General features: G+C 44.6%; 1 protein-coding gene across 2 annotated transcripts in view; it reads left to right on the top strand.

The window, feature by feature from the left end:
- Window positions 1-17,012, top strand: part of LOC142254289 (ras-related and estrogen-regulated growth inhibitor-like) — a 148,237-nt gene that overhangs the window by 125,897 nt on the left and 5,328 nt on the right. For both annotated transcript variants that reach the window (XM_075325330.1, XM_075325329.1), the window contains one exon: window positions 1,605-1,678. In XM_075325330.1, coding sequence (XP_075181445.1) covers window positions 1,605-1,678 — 74 coding nt within the window. The remainder of the gene's footprint in view (window positions 1-1,604; window positions 1,679-17,012) is intronic.

Raw genomic sequence — 17,012 nt, 5'->3', positions numbered from 1 at the left:
TAGAAAATTGCTGCCAAAATGAGAAGCAGTGCGCTTGCTTTGCATTATTATTGCGATCCACATGTTTTTTTTAACATAACAAAGGCAGTTCTTTCATCTTTCTCTCTCTGTCGGTCGGCCTGTCGGTTGGTCTCTCTCTCTCTATGTCTCTATCTCTCTCTCTCTGTCTGTCTCTCTCTCTGTCCATGTCTGTCTCTCCCTCCCACCCCCTCGCTCATACTCACCGATCCACGATCACCGGCGCGGCGCTGCACGGCGTTCTCACTGTGGCGGCTTCTTCTCTTTTGAAAATGCCGGCCGCTTATTAATCCATCACGTATTCCCTGCTTTCCCCACCCACCGGCGCCTATGATTGGTTGCAGTCAGACACGCCCCCATGCTGAGTGACAGCTGTCTCACTGCAACCAATCACAGCCGCCAGTGGGCGTGTCTATATCGAGCAGTAAAAAAATAAATAAATAAATGAAAAAAACGACGTGTGGTCCCCCCCATTTAGATACCAGCCAGGGTAAAGCCACACGGCTGAAGGCTGGTATTCTCAGGATGGGAAGCTCCACGTTATGGGGAGCTCCCCAGCCTAACAATATCAGCCAGCAGCCGTCCGGAATTCCCGCATCCATTAGATGCGAAAGTCCCGGGACTTTACCGGCTCATCCCGACTTGCCCTGGTGCGGTGGCAAATGGGGTAATAAGGAGTTAATGGCAGCAGCCCATAGCTGCCACAAAGTCCTAGGTTAATCATGGCAGGCGTCTCCTCGAGATACCTTCCATGATGAACCTGTAAGTTAAAGTAAATAAACACACACATCCAAAAATTCTTTATTTGGAATGAAAGACAAAAAAACACCCTCTTTCACCACTTTATTAATCCCTCAAAAACACCTCCATGTCCGACGTAATCCACGCAAGGTCCCCCGACGCTTCCAGCTCTGCTACATCAGAAGCTGACAGGAGCAGCACTAGAACACCGCCACTCCTGTGAGCTCCATGTAGCAACTGAAGTTAGTCGCGCAATCAGCTTGAGCTGTCACTGAGATTACTCACGGCCACCGCTCTCCGTTGGAGGACTGCAGCTGTGGCCGCGAGTAACCTGAGTGAAAGCACAGCTGATCTCGCGGCTCACTGCAGTCATTCAGGGGATTTGCGATCACAGGTCCTTCACGTGTGACCACAAATCAAGCCGCGGCACATGCACACAGCCGCACGATCACAATGAAGTCGGGTGAAGTTCATCCGAGTTCATTCTGATCGTGCGTGTCCCGCAGCCAGCCATGACAGTGACAGTGCGGTCCCACTCGGCTCTGCTGCAAGTCTATGGGGATACTGCAGAGCTGAGTGGGTGCGTTCTGTGAAAAATGTGCGTTCTGGATGCTTTTCCCACTCTGTCTATGGCAGAGAAAGCATCCAGAATGCATTAATTCTCTCCAGGAATGTCCGCACTTTGCGTTCTGCAGAATGCGTCTCAGAACGCAGCTTTTTCAGCTGCGTTCTGAGACGCACACGCAGTGACTTTTTCGCTGCAGGATTGAACTGCAAAGTGCGCACATAGCCTAATCGATGTGTTTTCATTCTTCTCATGTAATGAATATTTCCTTTCTTCTCAGAAATGATTTACAGACACACAGCTGCACTAGATGGAGAATTTGTCCATTTTGAAATCCTGGACACTGCTGGTCAGGTATGATCTATTTTCCAGAAAATACTTCTATATTTGCTTTATCGAAATCTTTTAACCATTAGTATTGCATACATTATTATTGCACTCATTAGGTACTTCAATAAAAAAGATAGTGTTGGATCTGACCATTGTGGCTAATGTACATGTAATATTTCCTGAAACAATAGGAAGTTAGAGTCTGAAAAAGTACCAGTGGCCATTGTGAAAATTGTGTGAAAATTGTGGACTTAACTAAGACCTCTGCACCCACTCATTAGGTACTTCAATACAAAAGATAGGGTTGCAATCTGACCACTGAGGCTAATGTTCAAGTATTGTTTCCTGAAATAATAAGAATTTAGAGTCTAAAAAAACGTCCCAGTGGCCAGTGTGAAATTTGTGTGAAAATTTTAAGATTCCTATCTTTTTTATTATTCAGATTGTGCTTTGTAAAAAAAAATAATTATTTTAATTAATACATTTAATATAAAAATCAGATTTTATCAATAGTTAATTTTATGTTGATGGCTTCTTTTTGATGCACTGAAAAGATTTTCATTGCCAATTCATGTTATTGTATTTAGTGCATCCTGTGAGGCGAAGTAACTGAAGGGAATTGTTCATTGGGACTAAAAGCCGGATTTTCTGGACTGTAAGATGCACTTTTTAGGAAAAAAAAAAATCTTGCTAAAATGTATCAGCAGCTTCTTTAATAATCTGCAAAGTACTTATAAATCTCTTTGCTTTATTAGTTTGCTTCTGGGCATTAAATCTGCAGGCCGTCAGGGCTGATCATGTTAGTATGTGAGCTCCGACCATCACTTGGATGCTGCTCAGCATGTATGCATAAAATATAACCAGCCCTGATTACAAAGGGCTAAATTGAATGCCAACAACTTTGGACAGGAAGATAAGAGGATGCAGCTTCAGGACTGAACTTGAAACCAAACCCCATATAAGGGTAAGTTCACACACTGTGTTTTTTGGCGCTGCGTTTTTGTGCGTTTTTTGCGGCAAAAAATGCACAAAAACGCACCCGCTGCAAAAAAACGTGGCAAAAAAAGTTTTTACCGCGTTTTGGTGCGTTTTTTGCTGTGCTTTTGCTCATTGCGGTTTTATGCGATTTTTATCAGTGAACAATGCCATTAAAGATTGTTGAAAAAAAAGGTCTGATGTAATTTCCTTCTTCAATATGTTCTTCATTCTCCACTAGAATATGCAGGAGAGCAGATAGCTGCAGAACTACAAGGCTCAGCATGCTCCATCCAGGACTGTATGCAGGAGGGAGAGGCAGGGGGAGCAGAACTACAAGGCTCAGCATCCTCCATCGAATAGTGTATGCATGAGAGCAGACAGCAGCTGCAGAACTACAAGGCTCAACATCCTCCATCCAATAGTGTATGCAATCGAGCAGACAGCAGCTTTAGAACTACAAGGCTCAGCATCCTCCATCCAGGACTGTATGCAGGAGTTTTTTGCCCCCCAAAAAAATGACGTGGGCTTCACCATATTTTTGTATGCTAGCCAGGTACAGCGGGTAGGTACAGGCTGCCCCCAACCCCCAGCTGCCTATTTGTACCCGGCTGGGAACCAAAAATGTAGGGAAGCCCTTTTTTTTAATTATTTCATGAATTTCATGAAATAATTAAAAAAAAAAAATGACGTGGGCTTCGCCAATTTTTGAGTCCAGCCAGGTACAACTAGGCAGCTGGGGATTGGAATCCGCAGTGCAGGGTGCACAAGCTTTCTGGGCACCCCTGCTGAGAATTGCAGTCTGCAGCAACCCCAGAAAATGGCGCTTTCATAGAAGCGCCATCTTCTGGCGCTGTATCCAACTCTTCCAGCTGCCCTGATGCCGGGTGGCTCGCTGGGTAATGATGGGGTTAGGGCTAGCTGTATATTATCAGCTGGCCGTAAGCCCGAAATTCATGGTGTCATGCCAATATTAGACATGGTCACCATGAATTTCTAGTAAAGATAAAAAAAACACAACACACAGAAAAATATTTTTATTATAAATAAAACACAACACAATTAGTGACTCCATCTTTATTGAAATAAAGAACCCCCCCTCCGCAGTAATCCTGGGTCAAGGATCTCGCACCGTCCAATCCGGATCCAATATCATCTGATCGGTTTGCTGGAAGGCAAAGCGATCAGATGATGTGTCAGGTTCAAGGACGTGAATCACATCACACATCAGCTGATTGTATAAAAGCCATTTATACAATCAGCTGATGCATCAGTGCAAAAAAAAAAATACACACGTCTGTGCTTACTCTCGTCCGATCGCTCCAGGAGCTGCCGGTAATCAGCTGCTGAAGTCTCCTGATGGCATCAGCTGATAGTTTAAAGTAAAATTTGAATGCAAGTGTTTTTATTCACAACCGACAAAAATTGCAAAATGTGAACCCTGACACAAAAGCAACAAACCAACGTTTGCATACGCAAACGCAGCTATAAATGCAAGGGGTGGGTAGTAAAGTAACATGTACAGGAAGAGGATTCCTTCTGTTGGTAAACACAGAAGCGTGAATCCGCTGCTTCCACGTCCCGTCCAGCGCCATGTCCGCTCACGTGTGGTGCCATGTCTGGGTGGGAGGTGGAAGGAGCTGCAAAATCAAAAGTGAACAGTAGGAAAAAAAATGTCATACTCACCTGTCTCCAGACTCCCGGTGCCATGTCCGCTCCCAGCTCCTCTCCCGGTACCGCCACCCCCGCTCCGGCTGTGTGCAGATTTCAGGGCACGTACGATAGCTGCAGGACCTGGCGGTGGATCACCTGATGTGGTCACCTGATGCGGCACCTGACGCATCAGCTGATCGTAAGTCTCGCGGTGACGCCGGCTTTTTACCGCCCGGCCGGCTTAAACTATCAGCTGATAAATTAAATACAGAAAAGTCCGGCTGCAACTGCTACAGATAGGTGCTATCGGGTAATAAATTAGTAACAAGTAATGGGGAACCCGAGCACTCAATAAGAGAGGAGAGGAAAATTTGAATGCAAGTGTTTTTATTCACAACCGATAAAAATTGCAAAATGGGAACCCTGACACAAAAGCAACAAACCAATGTTTCGGTTTATCAGACCTTTCTCAAGGTAGTTGCTTATAATAGAGACGCAGAGGTATACGGGTCACAGGGATAGCCATCAGGGTAGAGGGTAAGTGGAGGGCGTCACATTCAGCATTAAGCGGTATCAGAATGGTGGTGATGTGAGGATTAAACACAGAGGCAGAGGAGGAGAGGAGAAGACGCCTGCTCATAGAGGACCATATAGTGCTGGAACAGCGGTGGCAGTGGTGATGGCAGCGTCAGACGCCTCTGTGTTTAATCCTCACATCACCACCATTCTGATACCACTTAATGCTGAATGTGACGCCCTCCACTTACCCTCTACCCTGACGGCTGTCCCTGTGACCCGTATACCTCTGCGTCTCTATTATAAGCAACTACCTTGAGAAAGGTCTGATAAACCGAAACATTGGTTTGTTGCTTTTGTGTCAGGGTTCACATTTTGCAATTTTTATCGGTTGTGAATAAAAACACTTGCATTCAAATTTTCCTCTCCTCTCTTATTGAGTGCTCGGGTTCCCCATTACTTGTTACTAATTTATTACCCGATAGCACCTATCTGTAGCAGTTGCAGCCGGACTTTTCTGTATTTAATTTATCAGCTGATAGTTTAAGCCGGCCGGGCGGTAAAAAGCCGGCGTCACCGCGAGACTTACGATCAGCTGATGCGTCAGGTGCCGCATCAGGTGATCCACCGCCAGGTCCTGCAGCTATCGTACGTGCCCTGAAATCTGCACACAGCCGGAGCGGGGGTGGTGGTACCGGGAGAGGAGCTGGGAGCGGACATGGCACCGGGAGTCTGGAGACAGGTGAGTATGACATTTTTTTTCCTACTGTTCACTTTTGATTTTGCAGCTCCTTCCACCTCCCACCCAGACATGGCACCACACATGAGCGGACATGGCGCTGGACGGGACGTGGAAGCAGCGGATTCACGCTTCTGTGTTTACCAACAGAAGGAATCCTCTTCCTGTACATGTTACTTTACTACCCACCCCTTGCATTTATAGCTGCGTTTTTAGTCATAGAAACGCACTAAAACGCAGCTATATTTGCAATTTGCGTTTTTCATTGCATTTTTTGAACATCTCATTGAACTCAATGGGTGGAAAACGCAGTGAAAAATGCAAAAATAATTGACATGCAGATAGCAATAATGAAAACTCATAGACTTTGCTGGGGAAGCAAAGTTATGCAGTTTGCCAAGCAAAAATGCACCCGAAAAACGTGCAAAAACGCCGCGAAAAATGCAGTGTGGGAACTTACCCTAAAGCTTTGGAGACCCGAACTTAAATGCTATAATATGGTGGTAGTAAGGGCTAAGGGGCTGCAAATGGAAGCAAAACGGGAATTATAGCAGGACAATTATACTTACCGAATTTCCGCGTGGCTGTCAGACTACTTCTGGGTACTCTCATTAAACCTTATGAATATTCACTGCTTCCCACCCACCCTCTGTGATAGCATCTGTGATTGGTTGCAGTCAGCCCATCACTAGTTATGTTATTACACCAATATCACAAGGGGACATAAAGCTGCAAGATATCATATAAAAAGATAAGTATTGATTTTCTATTTATCTTTAAAATGAATGAAATGGGTGTGCTAGAGATCACATGATATAACAAATTGCAGAGAGGGAGGCGACATCTAAATATAATACATTTGGGGAAGGGACATGTTATTATACCGTAATTAATTGGGGAAATGTAATTATGAATTGGAGGGAGTGCGTATAATTATAATAAATTAAGGAAATTACATTATTATAATGAATTGGGGACGATATATAATTCTAATAAACTGGGGGAGGTCATCTAATTATAAAGAATTGGAGGGAGTGTGGGTAATTATAATAAATCAGGGGAGGATATTTACCGTAATTGTAATAAATTGGGGGAGGGCGTATAATTATATTAAATTGTGAGTAGGACATTTAATTCTATTGAATTGAGGGGGATGTGGGCGTGCAATTATAATTAAATGGGGGGGAGGACATGTAATGATAATGATTATTTCAGTCCACATAAACTGCTGCACAGGAAAACTTAAATAAAGCATTTCTCTGGCATAATGGTTCCAAGAATATAAACAGTCCGTTCAGCCACGGAATCACCCGCTTAGGATAAGACACGTTACCTTAACACAAGTGTCCCAATGGAGGTTTAACAACCTCCACACATAGACGGCATATGAGACTTCTGGTCTCCATTTTAAGTTATGTACCACGCCTTAAGTGGGGTATGTGAGCAGCCAGACCTGCCCATCAATCTGGCTAACGCACCCTATTAACTCTTTTAGTACTAGGTATACTAAAGCTAGCATCTGGGCTTACATCACAGAGGATCAGCACCTCTGTGATACATACCTCCCTTCAACTATATTGCATACTGTTAGGATTGGGGATGCTACAAGGCTTCATTTTATAATTAAAGGGCTTGTCCAGGTTTGAGAAGAAAGTCTGCAGTCAGTGTCATAACTAGAATCCGATGGGCCTCAGTGCAAAATTTGGACCTGGGCCCCCTCCCTCATACGACATACGAGTTGCCCCCCTCCCCCTTCATTATGTAGAAATGTCCCCCATCCTGTAGTAACGCCCCCCATCCTGGGCCCCTTTATGGTAAATATGTCTCCAACCTGGTAAATATGTCCTCATCCTGGTATATGTGTCTCCCATCCTGTGCCCCTTCCTAGTAACTATGTCCCCCATCCTGGTATATATCTCCCCATTCTGGTGTATATGTCTCATATACTAGTATATATGTCCACCATCCTGGTATATATGTTTACCCCTTCCTTGATCCATCCAGGTATATAAGTCCATATAATGGGTCCCTTCATGGTATATATGTCCTTATCCTAGTCCTCTGATTAGTAAATATGTTCCTTTCCTGGCATATATAGTCCCCATTCTAGTGCATAAATAAACCCAAAAACATTCTACTAACCTACCCCGGCTCCCACGTTGTGTAGTATCCTTTTCTGTAGCCAGCACACAGGAGAGTAGCCGACATTGTGTGCCTGCTATGGTGATGCATGACGTTACTGTCATGCGCACCAAGTCAAGGGTATCCTGACATCAGCTGTTTGGCCTATAGAGTGTATTGTAGCGCAGGGACCCAACGGGTCTTTGTCTCGCAATGGATTTCAACTGGATGTGGTTCCTAGGATGCACATCCAGCTTAATTTTGCATCCTCAAGCCCAGTTGCAACCTCTGCAACTGCGATCGCTATGCCCCTGTCTGCAGTCATTAGAGACTGCAGGCTTTTGAATTCTCATAGCGTATGCACTGTATATGTCAAGGATTCTCCCATGCCGGCGGCAAGAGTGAATGGTCATGTGAGCTCAAGTAAGTGATTTGTATACTTCTGCCCACATTCTGGCTAGACATGTCTGGCCTATTTCATTTTCACTGAGTGAGGCAGCAGGGCTAGTAGGTACGTGACTACATGTATGCAAATCACTTACTTGCCATTTTGTGACCTCTCACTCTCATTGTCGGCATCAAAGAATCTTGACAGTGTGGTGTGTGAGCGCTGTGAAAATTCAGAAGTCTGCAGTAACATAGAGAGTGACTGCAGACTAATCACAGACTTGGAAAACAGCTGTGGAAAAACAAGCGCAATAGGGTCTTACCCCAATATGTAAGAGGTAGGGATAGGGGAGTAAACCTACTCACCAAATGCAGTTGTGAGAAGCCACAACTACTATAATCGCATGTATCAAACGATCCAAGGCTGCAGCCACCAATATGGTAGATAACAGAGAGCACAAGAGAGAGGTGTTCAATGCCGCGCCAATAGATCACTTCAGAAGATGTTCAGATCAGTGTCACTTTATTGTCATTCAGGTCGACGCGTTTCTGGGGCATCTGCCCCCTTCATCAGGACCACCAGAGAAAGAAATAACATCCAATCACCAATTGGATGTTATTTCTTTCTCTGGTGGTCCTGATGAAGGGGGCAGATGCCCCAGAAACGCGTCGACCTGAATGACAATAAAGTGACACTGATCTGAACATCTTCTGAAGTGATCTATTGGCGCGGCATTGAACACCTCTCTCTTGTGCTCTCTGTAATCACAGACTTGGACAAACCCTTTAATGCTTCTAATATAAATAAAAACATAATAACCCTTAACTTGGCAGACGGCACAACACCTTATTAACCCCTTCACTACCTGGCGATTATCCGTTTTTCATTTTCATTTTTTATTCCAAGAGCAGTTTTTTTATTTTTCTGTCATCATAGCCCTGTGAGAGCTTGTTATTTTGCAGGACAAGTTGTACTTTTGATTGAAACTATTAATTTTACCATATAGTGTACTGGAACAAAAAAATCCAAGTGCAATAAAATTCCAATAAAAAACAATGCAATTCCATGATTTTATTTACCATGTTCGCTATCTAGTACAACTGTTTTGGCAATGTGATTCTCCAGGTCAGTATGAGTACGTAGATATCAAACATGTAATGTTTTCTTTCAGTTTAAGTAGTCAAGAATATTCTAAAGTTTGTAAAAAAAAAATAAAAAATTTGCTTTTGGCGCCATTTTTCAAGACCTGTAATGTTTTAATTTTCATTGATCTGGGGCTCAGTGATGGCTAATTTTTTACACCCTAAGCTGATGTTTTTACTGACACCATTTTTGGGGTAGATATGATGTTTTGATTGCCTTCTATTAGATTTTATTGTAATGTTGAGGGGTTCAAAAAACATAATTCTGGCTTTTTAAACATTTTTTCCCATTACGCTATTTACTGATCGTATTGATTTATTTTATATTCTGAGAGATCGGACATTTCTGAATTCACCTAAGCAAAATATGTGATTTTTTTTTTTTATTGTTTTGTATCAATGGAGCAAGAGGGAGCGATTTGAATTTTTGTGTTTTTTTATTTTTTCATATATTTAAAAACCTTTTTTTCTTCACTTTTTACTGTATTTACTAGTTCCTTTAGGGGACTTGAAGCTGCTATCATCCAATCATGCTATCATGCTGAATGAGCCCTTAGGGTACCGTCTCACTTTAGCGACGCTCCAGCGATTTCACCAGCGATCTGACCTGGTCAGGATCGCTGGTGCGGCGCTACATGGTCGCTGGTGAGCTGTCAATCAGGCAGATCTCACCAGCGACCAGTGACCAGCCCCCAGCTGATTAGTTGGGAATTTACTGGTGTTCGGTCTAGCATGAGTTAATTCCTGCTCGCCTGTGAATTGCTCCTTGGGTCATGGGTTTCTGGAGGCCTGTCACAGCTACCTCTCCCTTTAAAAGATGGTGGAGCCTGCTCTTCCATGCTGATAATAGCTTATGTGATTCCGTGCATGATGATCCAGCTTTTTGTGTACTGCTGTATGCAAGTCTGGTGTGTTGTGGAAATACTTTTTCCTTTTATTATTTCGTCCTTTTTCTTTATTCATCTCCTGAGCACATTTTGTGTATATCTCTGTGAGTGTCTGCTGTGAGTTTGAGTTTTGTTTTCTCCCTGTCTGTCTTTTGCGTGGAATTAACCACTGCAGTCCCCACCCTCACCTGAGTTGGGGGAGAGGGGGGTATTAAACCAGGGCTATTTAGGAGTTAGGGCTACGCTGGCGGTCCAGACCTCGCCACCATTAGGCGTACCTCTGGGATAAGGGACAGTTACATTCTCCAGTAGCCTGAGGGCCAATTTGGCAATGCCAACTTAGGTATTTTCAATGTAACATGGTCAACAGAACCTACACCAACCATAAATGATATACTAGTCTCAAACAGTGAGGTCCATTAAATGTCTGCACTTTTCTATGAGGGTGGTGTTACGGGGGGACTGGCGGATTAGGATATAGGTGGTGAATATCCCAATCGCCAGTTGGGGTCCACCGTGCTCCAAGATGGTAAAGGAGCTGCTGGCAACCCGTAGGTCAGGCAGATAATACACAGCTGGGTGGCTCCGAAATAATATGAGCATAATCCAAGTTAAACCTCACTTGGACCAGGGCTATTGTGAACTCTGTTAACGCCACAGGGTCCACACACCCAAACCAGAACCTACTATTTTAGCACCACAGGAGTCCAGAGGTACACTGCCCGTGTGCGTAGGGGGCACAAAGGACAGTCGGCACAGCAGCCGCAGCCCAGTTAACTCCACTGGGCTGCTATAACAGGACTGGAATGATAGAAGGGGAAGCGTGGCGCCTGACCCTAATGTGCTGAGTCCCGAATCTTGGCGTGACAGGCACCAGATGCCTAACCTTACCTACCGCTTCCAGTATTAATAGCTGTAGCCGCAATGTGGCTCTATACATGAATGAGCATGTGAAGACTACGCACCATGGTGCGGTCTCCAGGCCCTTTTAACAGCTAGGGTCCACACCAAACCCGGTGTGAACCACAATGGCGCCTCCACGGGCCAATAGCAGAGTGCCACATCATTAGTGATGTCACCAGCGGCCTAACCGGAACCGCCACATCACTGATGACAAAAGCACAGCACCGCCCCAAACACCCTTCTAGTCATAGTCTGATGACCAATGATGGGGTGCCAGGTCATAGGGGCAGGCCTCCGCGAGCCAGTCCAGAGTGGCCACATCATCAGGACACCTGACACCATCCAGCCTATCAGGGCCTGCCACCTCACGAACATGCCCAGTGAAGTCCTTACCAGACTTAGCGTCTGATGCACTAAGTGCCTGAGTATGCTCAGTAGCCTGAACAACAGTCTCAGAAAACAAGACTATCAGCTTGAGCATGCTCAGTAGGCACAACACCAGACTTGGACACAGAACGAAGTCCAAGTACCTGAGCAAAGAGGCTTTTCACACAAAGTGTGTGAGCATGCTCAGTAGACTGAACTGAGGACTTAGCCTCAGGAATGGAACTAACAGGCTGAGCATGCTCACCAGGCGAAACACTGGATTAAAGGCCCTGTTACACGCAACGACAGATCTAACAATATGTCGCCGGGGTCATGGATTCCGTGACGCACATCCGGCATTGTTAGCGACGTTGTTGCGTGTGACCGCAAGGAACGTCCGTTAACGATGGAAAATACTCACCTTATCGTCCATCGTTGACACGTCGTTCCTTTTTAAAAAATCGTAGATTGTTGAGCACGCAGGTTGTTCGTCATTCCCGAGGCAGCACACATCACTGCGTGTAACACCTCGGGAATGACGAACTGCAGCTTACCTGCGGCCGCCGGCAATGAGGAAGGAAGGAGGTGGGCGGGATGTTACGTCCGCTCATCTCCGCCCCTCCGCTTCTATTGGGCGGCCGCTTAGTGACGCCGCTGTGACTCCGAACGAACCGTCCCCTTGGAAAGGAGGTGGTTCGCTGGCCACAGCGACGTCGATAGGCAGGTAAGTACGTGTGACGGCTCCAAACGATTTTGTGCTCCACGGGCAGCGATTTGCCCGTGACGCACAACCGACGGGGGCGGGTACGCTCGCTAGCGATATCGCTGCGTGTAACACCCCCTTTAGGCGGGCTTTTCACGTTGCAACATCGGTAACAATGTGTTACCGATGCTGCAGCGATAGTCCCGCCCCCGTCGCACGTTCGATATCTAGTGAAAGCTGCCGTAGCGATTATTATCGCTACGGCAGCTTCACACGCACATACCTGCCGTGCGACGTGACTCTGGCCGGTGATCCGCCTCCTTCCTTAGGGGGCGGGTCGTGCGGCGTCACAGTGACGTCACACGGCAGGCGGCCAATTGAAGCGGAGGGGCGGAGATGAGCAGGATGTAAACATCCCGCCCACCTCCGTCCTTCTCATTGCAGCCGGCGGCAGGTAAGTTGAAGTTCCTCGCTCCTGCGGCTTCACACACAGCGATGTGCGCTGCCACAGGAGCGAGGAACAACATCGCACCTGTCGCTGCACTGGCATTATGGAAATGTCGGAGGCTGCAGCGATGATACGATAACGACGCTTTTGCGCTCGTTCATCGCATTAAAAAGGATTTGCACGTTGCGATATCGACTGCGACGCCGGATGTGCGTCACTTTCGATTTGACCCCATCGACATCGCACGTGCAATATCGCAACGTGCAAAGCCGCCCTTAGGCTCTGGCTGCGGCAAATCGGCACGAATATGCGCCCTAGCCACCTCTCCACACTTAGACGTGGAGGAATAAGAAGCCAGGTGGATAACCCGAGGCACGGCTAAAAATGGCGGCCGGCGCCTTGGCATAACAGAAACCGCAGCAGGCTGCTTGCGGCTATGGTGGCGCTGATTTGTAACAGGTGGTGGATTCATTTTTAACCTTCTTATAAAAAAAATGCATATTGTGATGTTGCACACGAATACGCCATGAGGTTCTCATTTCTATGAGCATAAGACATGCTGCATTTGTGGCATTTTATAATTATGCAGGTAATTTGTCTACATTATCTTATCCAACAAATTTGTCATAATGCAGTTTAGTGGCAATGCTGCCTTTATTGCATTTATTCTGTACGTCTTCATTGGCCAAACAGATTAACTGTTCTCTGTCAGTGAATGAGATTTCTTTGCCAAGTTCAAGATGTCTCTCTATTAAAACAATGATCCGGAATACAATTTATCAGTGTTCCTTTAATGCACCAGTGGCTGAAAATTTTCTCTTGATGCCATCTAGTGGTGGAAAAGTAGAATGCTTTCTATGCCAATTAATTATTTGAAATGACCTTATGAATTCAAAGCTCTGCTGGTGGTATTGATTATTATGGTAGTATGTTGGCATGTGAGACACTCTAATAAAAAATGCCAGATTGGTGCTTTAAAATAATGTTTGCGTGGTGAAAAAAAGAAAAAAAAGAAATAGCAATTTTGTAAATTTTTGTAGTGGCCAAAAGTGTTGACACCCATGAAATTGTTCCATAAAATGAAGTATTTTGCCAATAAAATTATTGCAGTTACATATGTTTTGTTGTACACATGTTTATTTCCTTTGTGTGTATTGGAAAAATGCAGAAAAAGGTAAATTGGACATAATTTCACACAAAACCTCCAAAATTATTACCACCTTTCCAAAAATGTGTGTAAACAACTTTTTTCAAGCATGTGTTGCTCGTTCAAACTCACCTGTGGCAAGAAACAAATGTGGGCAATATGAAAAATCACAGTCTTATTCCTAGAACTATTAGAGATGTAACCAAGAGCGAGGTACACCTTCTGATATATGGTTCTCCTAAAATCAAACCTTTTTGAGACACCATAAAATTTCACATTGGAAAGGCCTTCAACACTAATATAAACTTAAAGGGGTGGGCCGAAGGCAAAAGGAAACTTCATTTAAGTCACTATCTAATTGATGCTATAATCTAAGCAATTTCCTAATATACTTGTATTAAAAATTTCCTAACTACACTAAGGCTATGTGCCCACGTTACTTTTTGTGTGCTTCTTTTCTGCACATAAAAAGCATGTTTTGGCATGAAAAAAGCAGCTGAAAAAAACCTCACATTTTTCACATGCAGTTTTTCCTGCTTTTTTTAAATCATGGCAATTGTGGGGGTTCAGGTCTTGTTCCCCCACGATCGCTGCCGGGTGTCAGGCTGATATTACAGCTGGGACCCGGCTCTCTCGGCTCGGAGTGGTGACTGTGCAGCTCCCAGAAGTTTAAGCTCTTAATTGCTGAGATCAGTGCGATCGCAGCATCCAGAAGGCAGGGAGAGGGATCGCTTACCTCTCCCTGGCAATTGGGTCCCTGTAATGCAATCACAGAGTCCTGATCGCTGCCATCCCTGGGTGTCACCATCATGACACCGGGTTACTGAGCTACGGAGAGCCTCACACACCATGCTGTATGCGCAGTGTGTGAGGCACAGTGCTGCACTCTAATCCCCTGTAGTTATAAAGCATTGCAGGCGATTATAGAAACACAGAAAATAAACACAGAAACAATTGACATGCTGCTTCTTTTTTCAGCAACAAAATGTGCAAGGAAAAAAGAAGCAGCGAGTGCACAGTAAGTCAGGATTCTCTTAAGGTGGCTTTACACACTGCAACATCGCAAACGACATAGCTGTAGCGTCACCGGTTTTGTGAAATAATAGCGACCTCCCCAGCGACATTGCAGTGTGTGAAACACATCAGCGACCTGGCCCCTGCTGTGAAGGTGCTGATCGCTACAAATCGTTCAGGACCATTCTTTGGTCCTTTGTTTCCCGCTGTGCAGCATGATCGCTAGAAAGTTTCAGTGTGTAAAGGGGACTTTACAGCGACTTCGTTAGCGACTTCCCTTTCAAAAAGCTGCTTTACAACGTCCCCAATGACTAGCTAGGTCGTTCTGCAGGTCCGGATCGCTGTTGCGTCGTTGGCCAGGTTTGACTGTTTGACAGCTCACCAGAGACTTTGTAGCAATCCCGGCCAGGTTGGGATCGCTGGTGGGATTGCTAGAAAGTCTCAGTGTGTAAAGGGGCCTTTAGACTTTGCTGCCATGCTTTATCCTTGATTTTATTGATTAAAATAAGCAAAGAAAAACGCATGAAAAAACACAAAAAACATCCTGTGGGCACATAGCCTAACTGCTATACTGTTGTTTTTGTTCTTTACTATTTCCTGTCTGAGGATGATTTGTTTGAGAACACTAGTGCATGCTGGGATATTCAAAGGAAGCGTCATCAGGGGGCAGAGTCTGTGGCAGTGACCGCACTGGTTGTCACAGGTCTCCTGTATTCCGGGTATAGACACTGCTCTGTTACTGGCTGAATATTACAGATCTAAGCTAATAACAGAGCCAGCGCTGTGTATGGTGCAGATCCCACAGTGCACAGCGCATGAAGGGACAGAGAAGGGAGGGACACTGAAGGACAGAGCAGCCCCTGAATGAGAATCATGATGACACTTTGGGAGAGGGCAGAGATTGTGATCACTGCCACAGACTCTGACACCTGATGACACTTCACTTGAATATCCCAACATGCACTTTGATTCTCAAATGAAGCGTCATCAGACATGAAATAGAAAAAAATAGAAAAGCAGTTAGTGCAGTTAGGGAACGGTAGTGAATTTTTAATACAAGTATATTAGAAAATAGCTTAGATTATTTCATCAAATAGATAGAAACTTCCTTTTGCATTTGGAGCAGCCCTTTAACTATTAAATATTAATATTCACTTTAAGGATACATGCTCATGATGAGTGCTGCTCGAGTTTTTGACGCTGTGTGTCACTGCTTCAAAAATGCAGTGTTTTACAGTACGAGCAAATTGGATGAGATTAGTAGAAAACTCATGTCTACTGTGCTTCTTTTTACACTGCGCAAACTAACCTGGGGTGTGTTTTTCCAAGTCGCAGCATGTCGATCTCTCTTGCGGGTGCGCTGAGTTTTTCCTATAGACTTGCATTAAATGCAGAAAATATGCAGGTAAAGGGCGCATACGTGTTTTTAGTGCTTCAACGCAGTGGAAGTGCACCAAAAACACATCTAAAGAAAACATATCAGTTATCAATAAAGTCAGTTGAAACAGAGAGAGCAGAACAAACAGGAAGTTGCCCAAGTTGCTCAAAGCAAACAGTTCAATGTCCCAATACATACTGTACAAACACACATACACACAAAAAATAGAAAGATATAGCTAAATAAACGATAGAAATATATTAGATAGAATAGATAGAGATACACTGATGAGCAAAAGGGTAACAATGTATTTGAACTTTTGACTTTCAGGCTCCATATCTCACCATCCACTACATCTCTGAGCCTTCATTGTATAGACCAGAGGTTCCCAACTCCAGTCCTCAAGGCACACCAACAGTGCATGTTTTCAGGATTTATTTAGCATTGCATGGGTGTTGGATTCAGCACCTTTGCAGGGGATTAAATTATCACCTGTGCAATACTAAGGAAATCCTGAAAACATGCACTATTGGTGGGCCTTGAGGACTGGAGTTGGGAACCTCTGGTATAGACAATAATCTCTTCTATTTCATATATAAATGTGACTTGCAACTATTTAGCATATGATTAATTATGCACATTCTTGTCATGTCACTGCATCGTTACTGTTTTGCTCCTAAAAATCTAAGTTTTAAATTTTATTATTTTGTAAATCCACCTTTTGGCTTTCACCATTGCCTGAATCCTTGTGGACATGCTCTCTATCAGATTTAAGCATGTTTTGACCGAAATCTGATCCCAGGTCTTTTCTATACGTTCCCAATGTTGGTGCATACTGGTCGGCTCACTTGGGCATGTATACAGCTTTTCTTCAACTCTACCCACAAGTGTTGGATTGGATTGAGCTCTGGGGACTGCGGGGGCCTAATCCAGCACCTCTACTTCATTGTCACTGAACCATTTTTTTTGCCAATCTCA

This window comes from Anomaloglossus baeobatrachus, chromosome 10 (genome assembly GCF_048569485.1).
Source record: "Anomaloglossus baeobatrachus isolate aAnoBae1 chromosome 10, aAnoBae1.hap1, whole genome shotgun sequence".
NCBI classification, from domain to species: domain Eukaryota; kingdom Metazoa; phylum Chordata; class Amphibia; order Anura; family Aromobatidae; genus Anomaloglossus; species Anomaloglossus baeobatrachus.
This window is presented reverse-complemented; position numbering and strand designations above follow the sequence as displayed.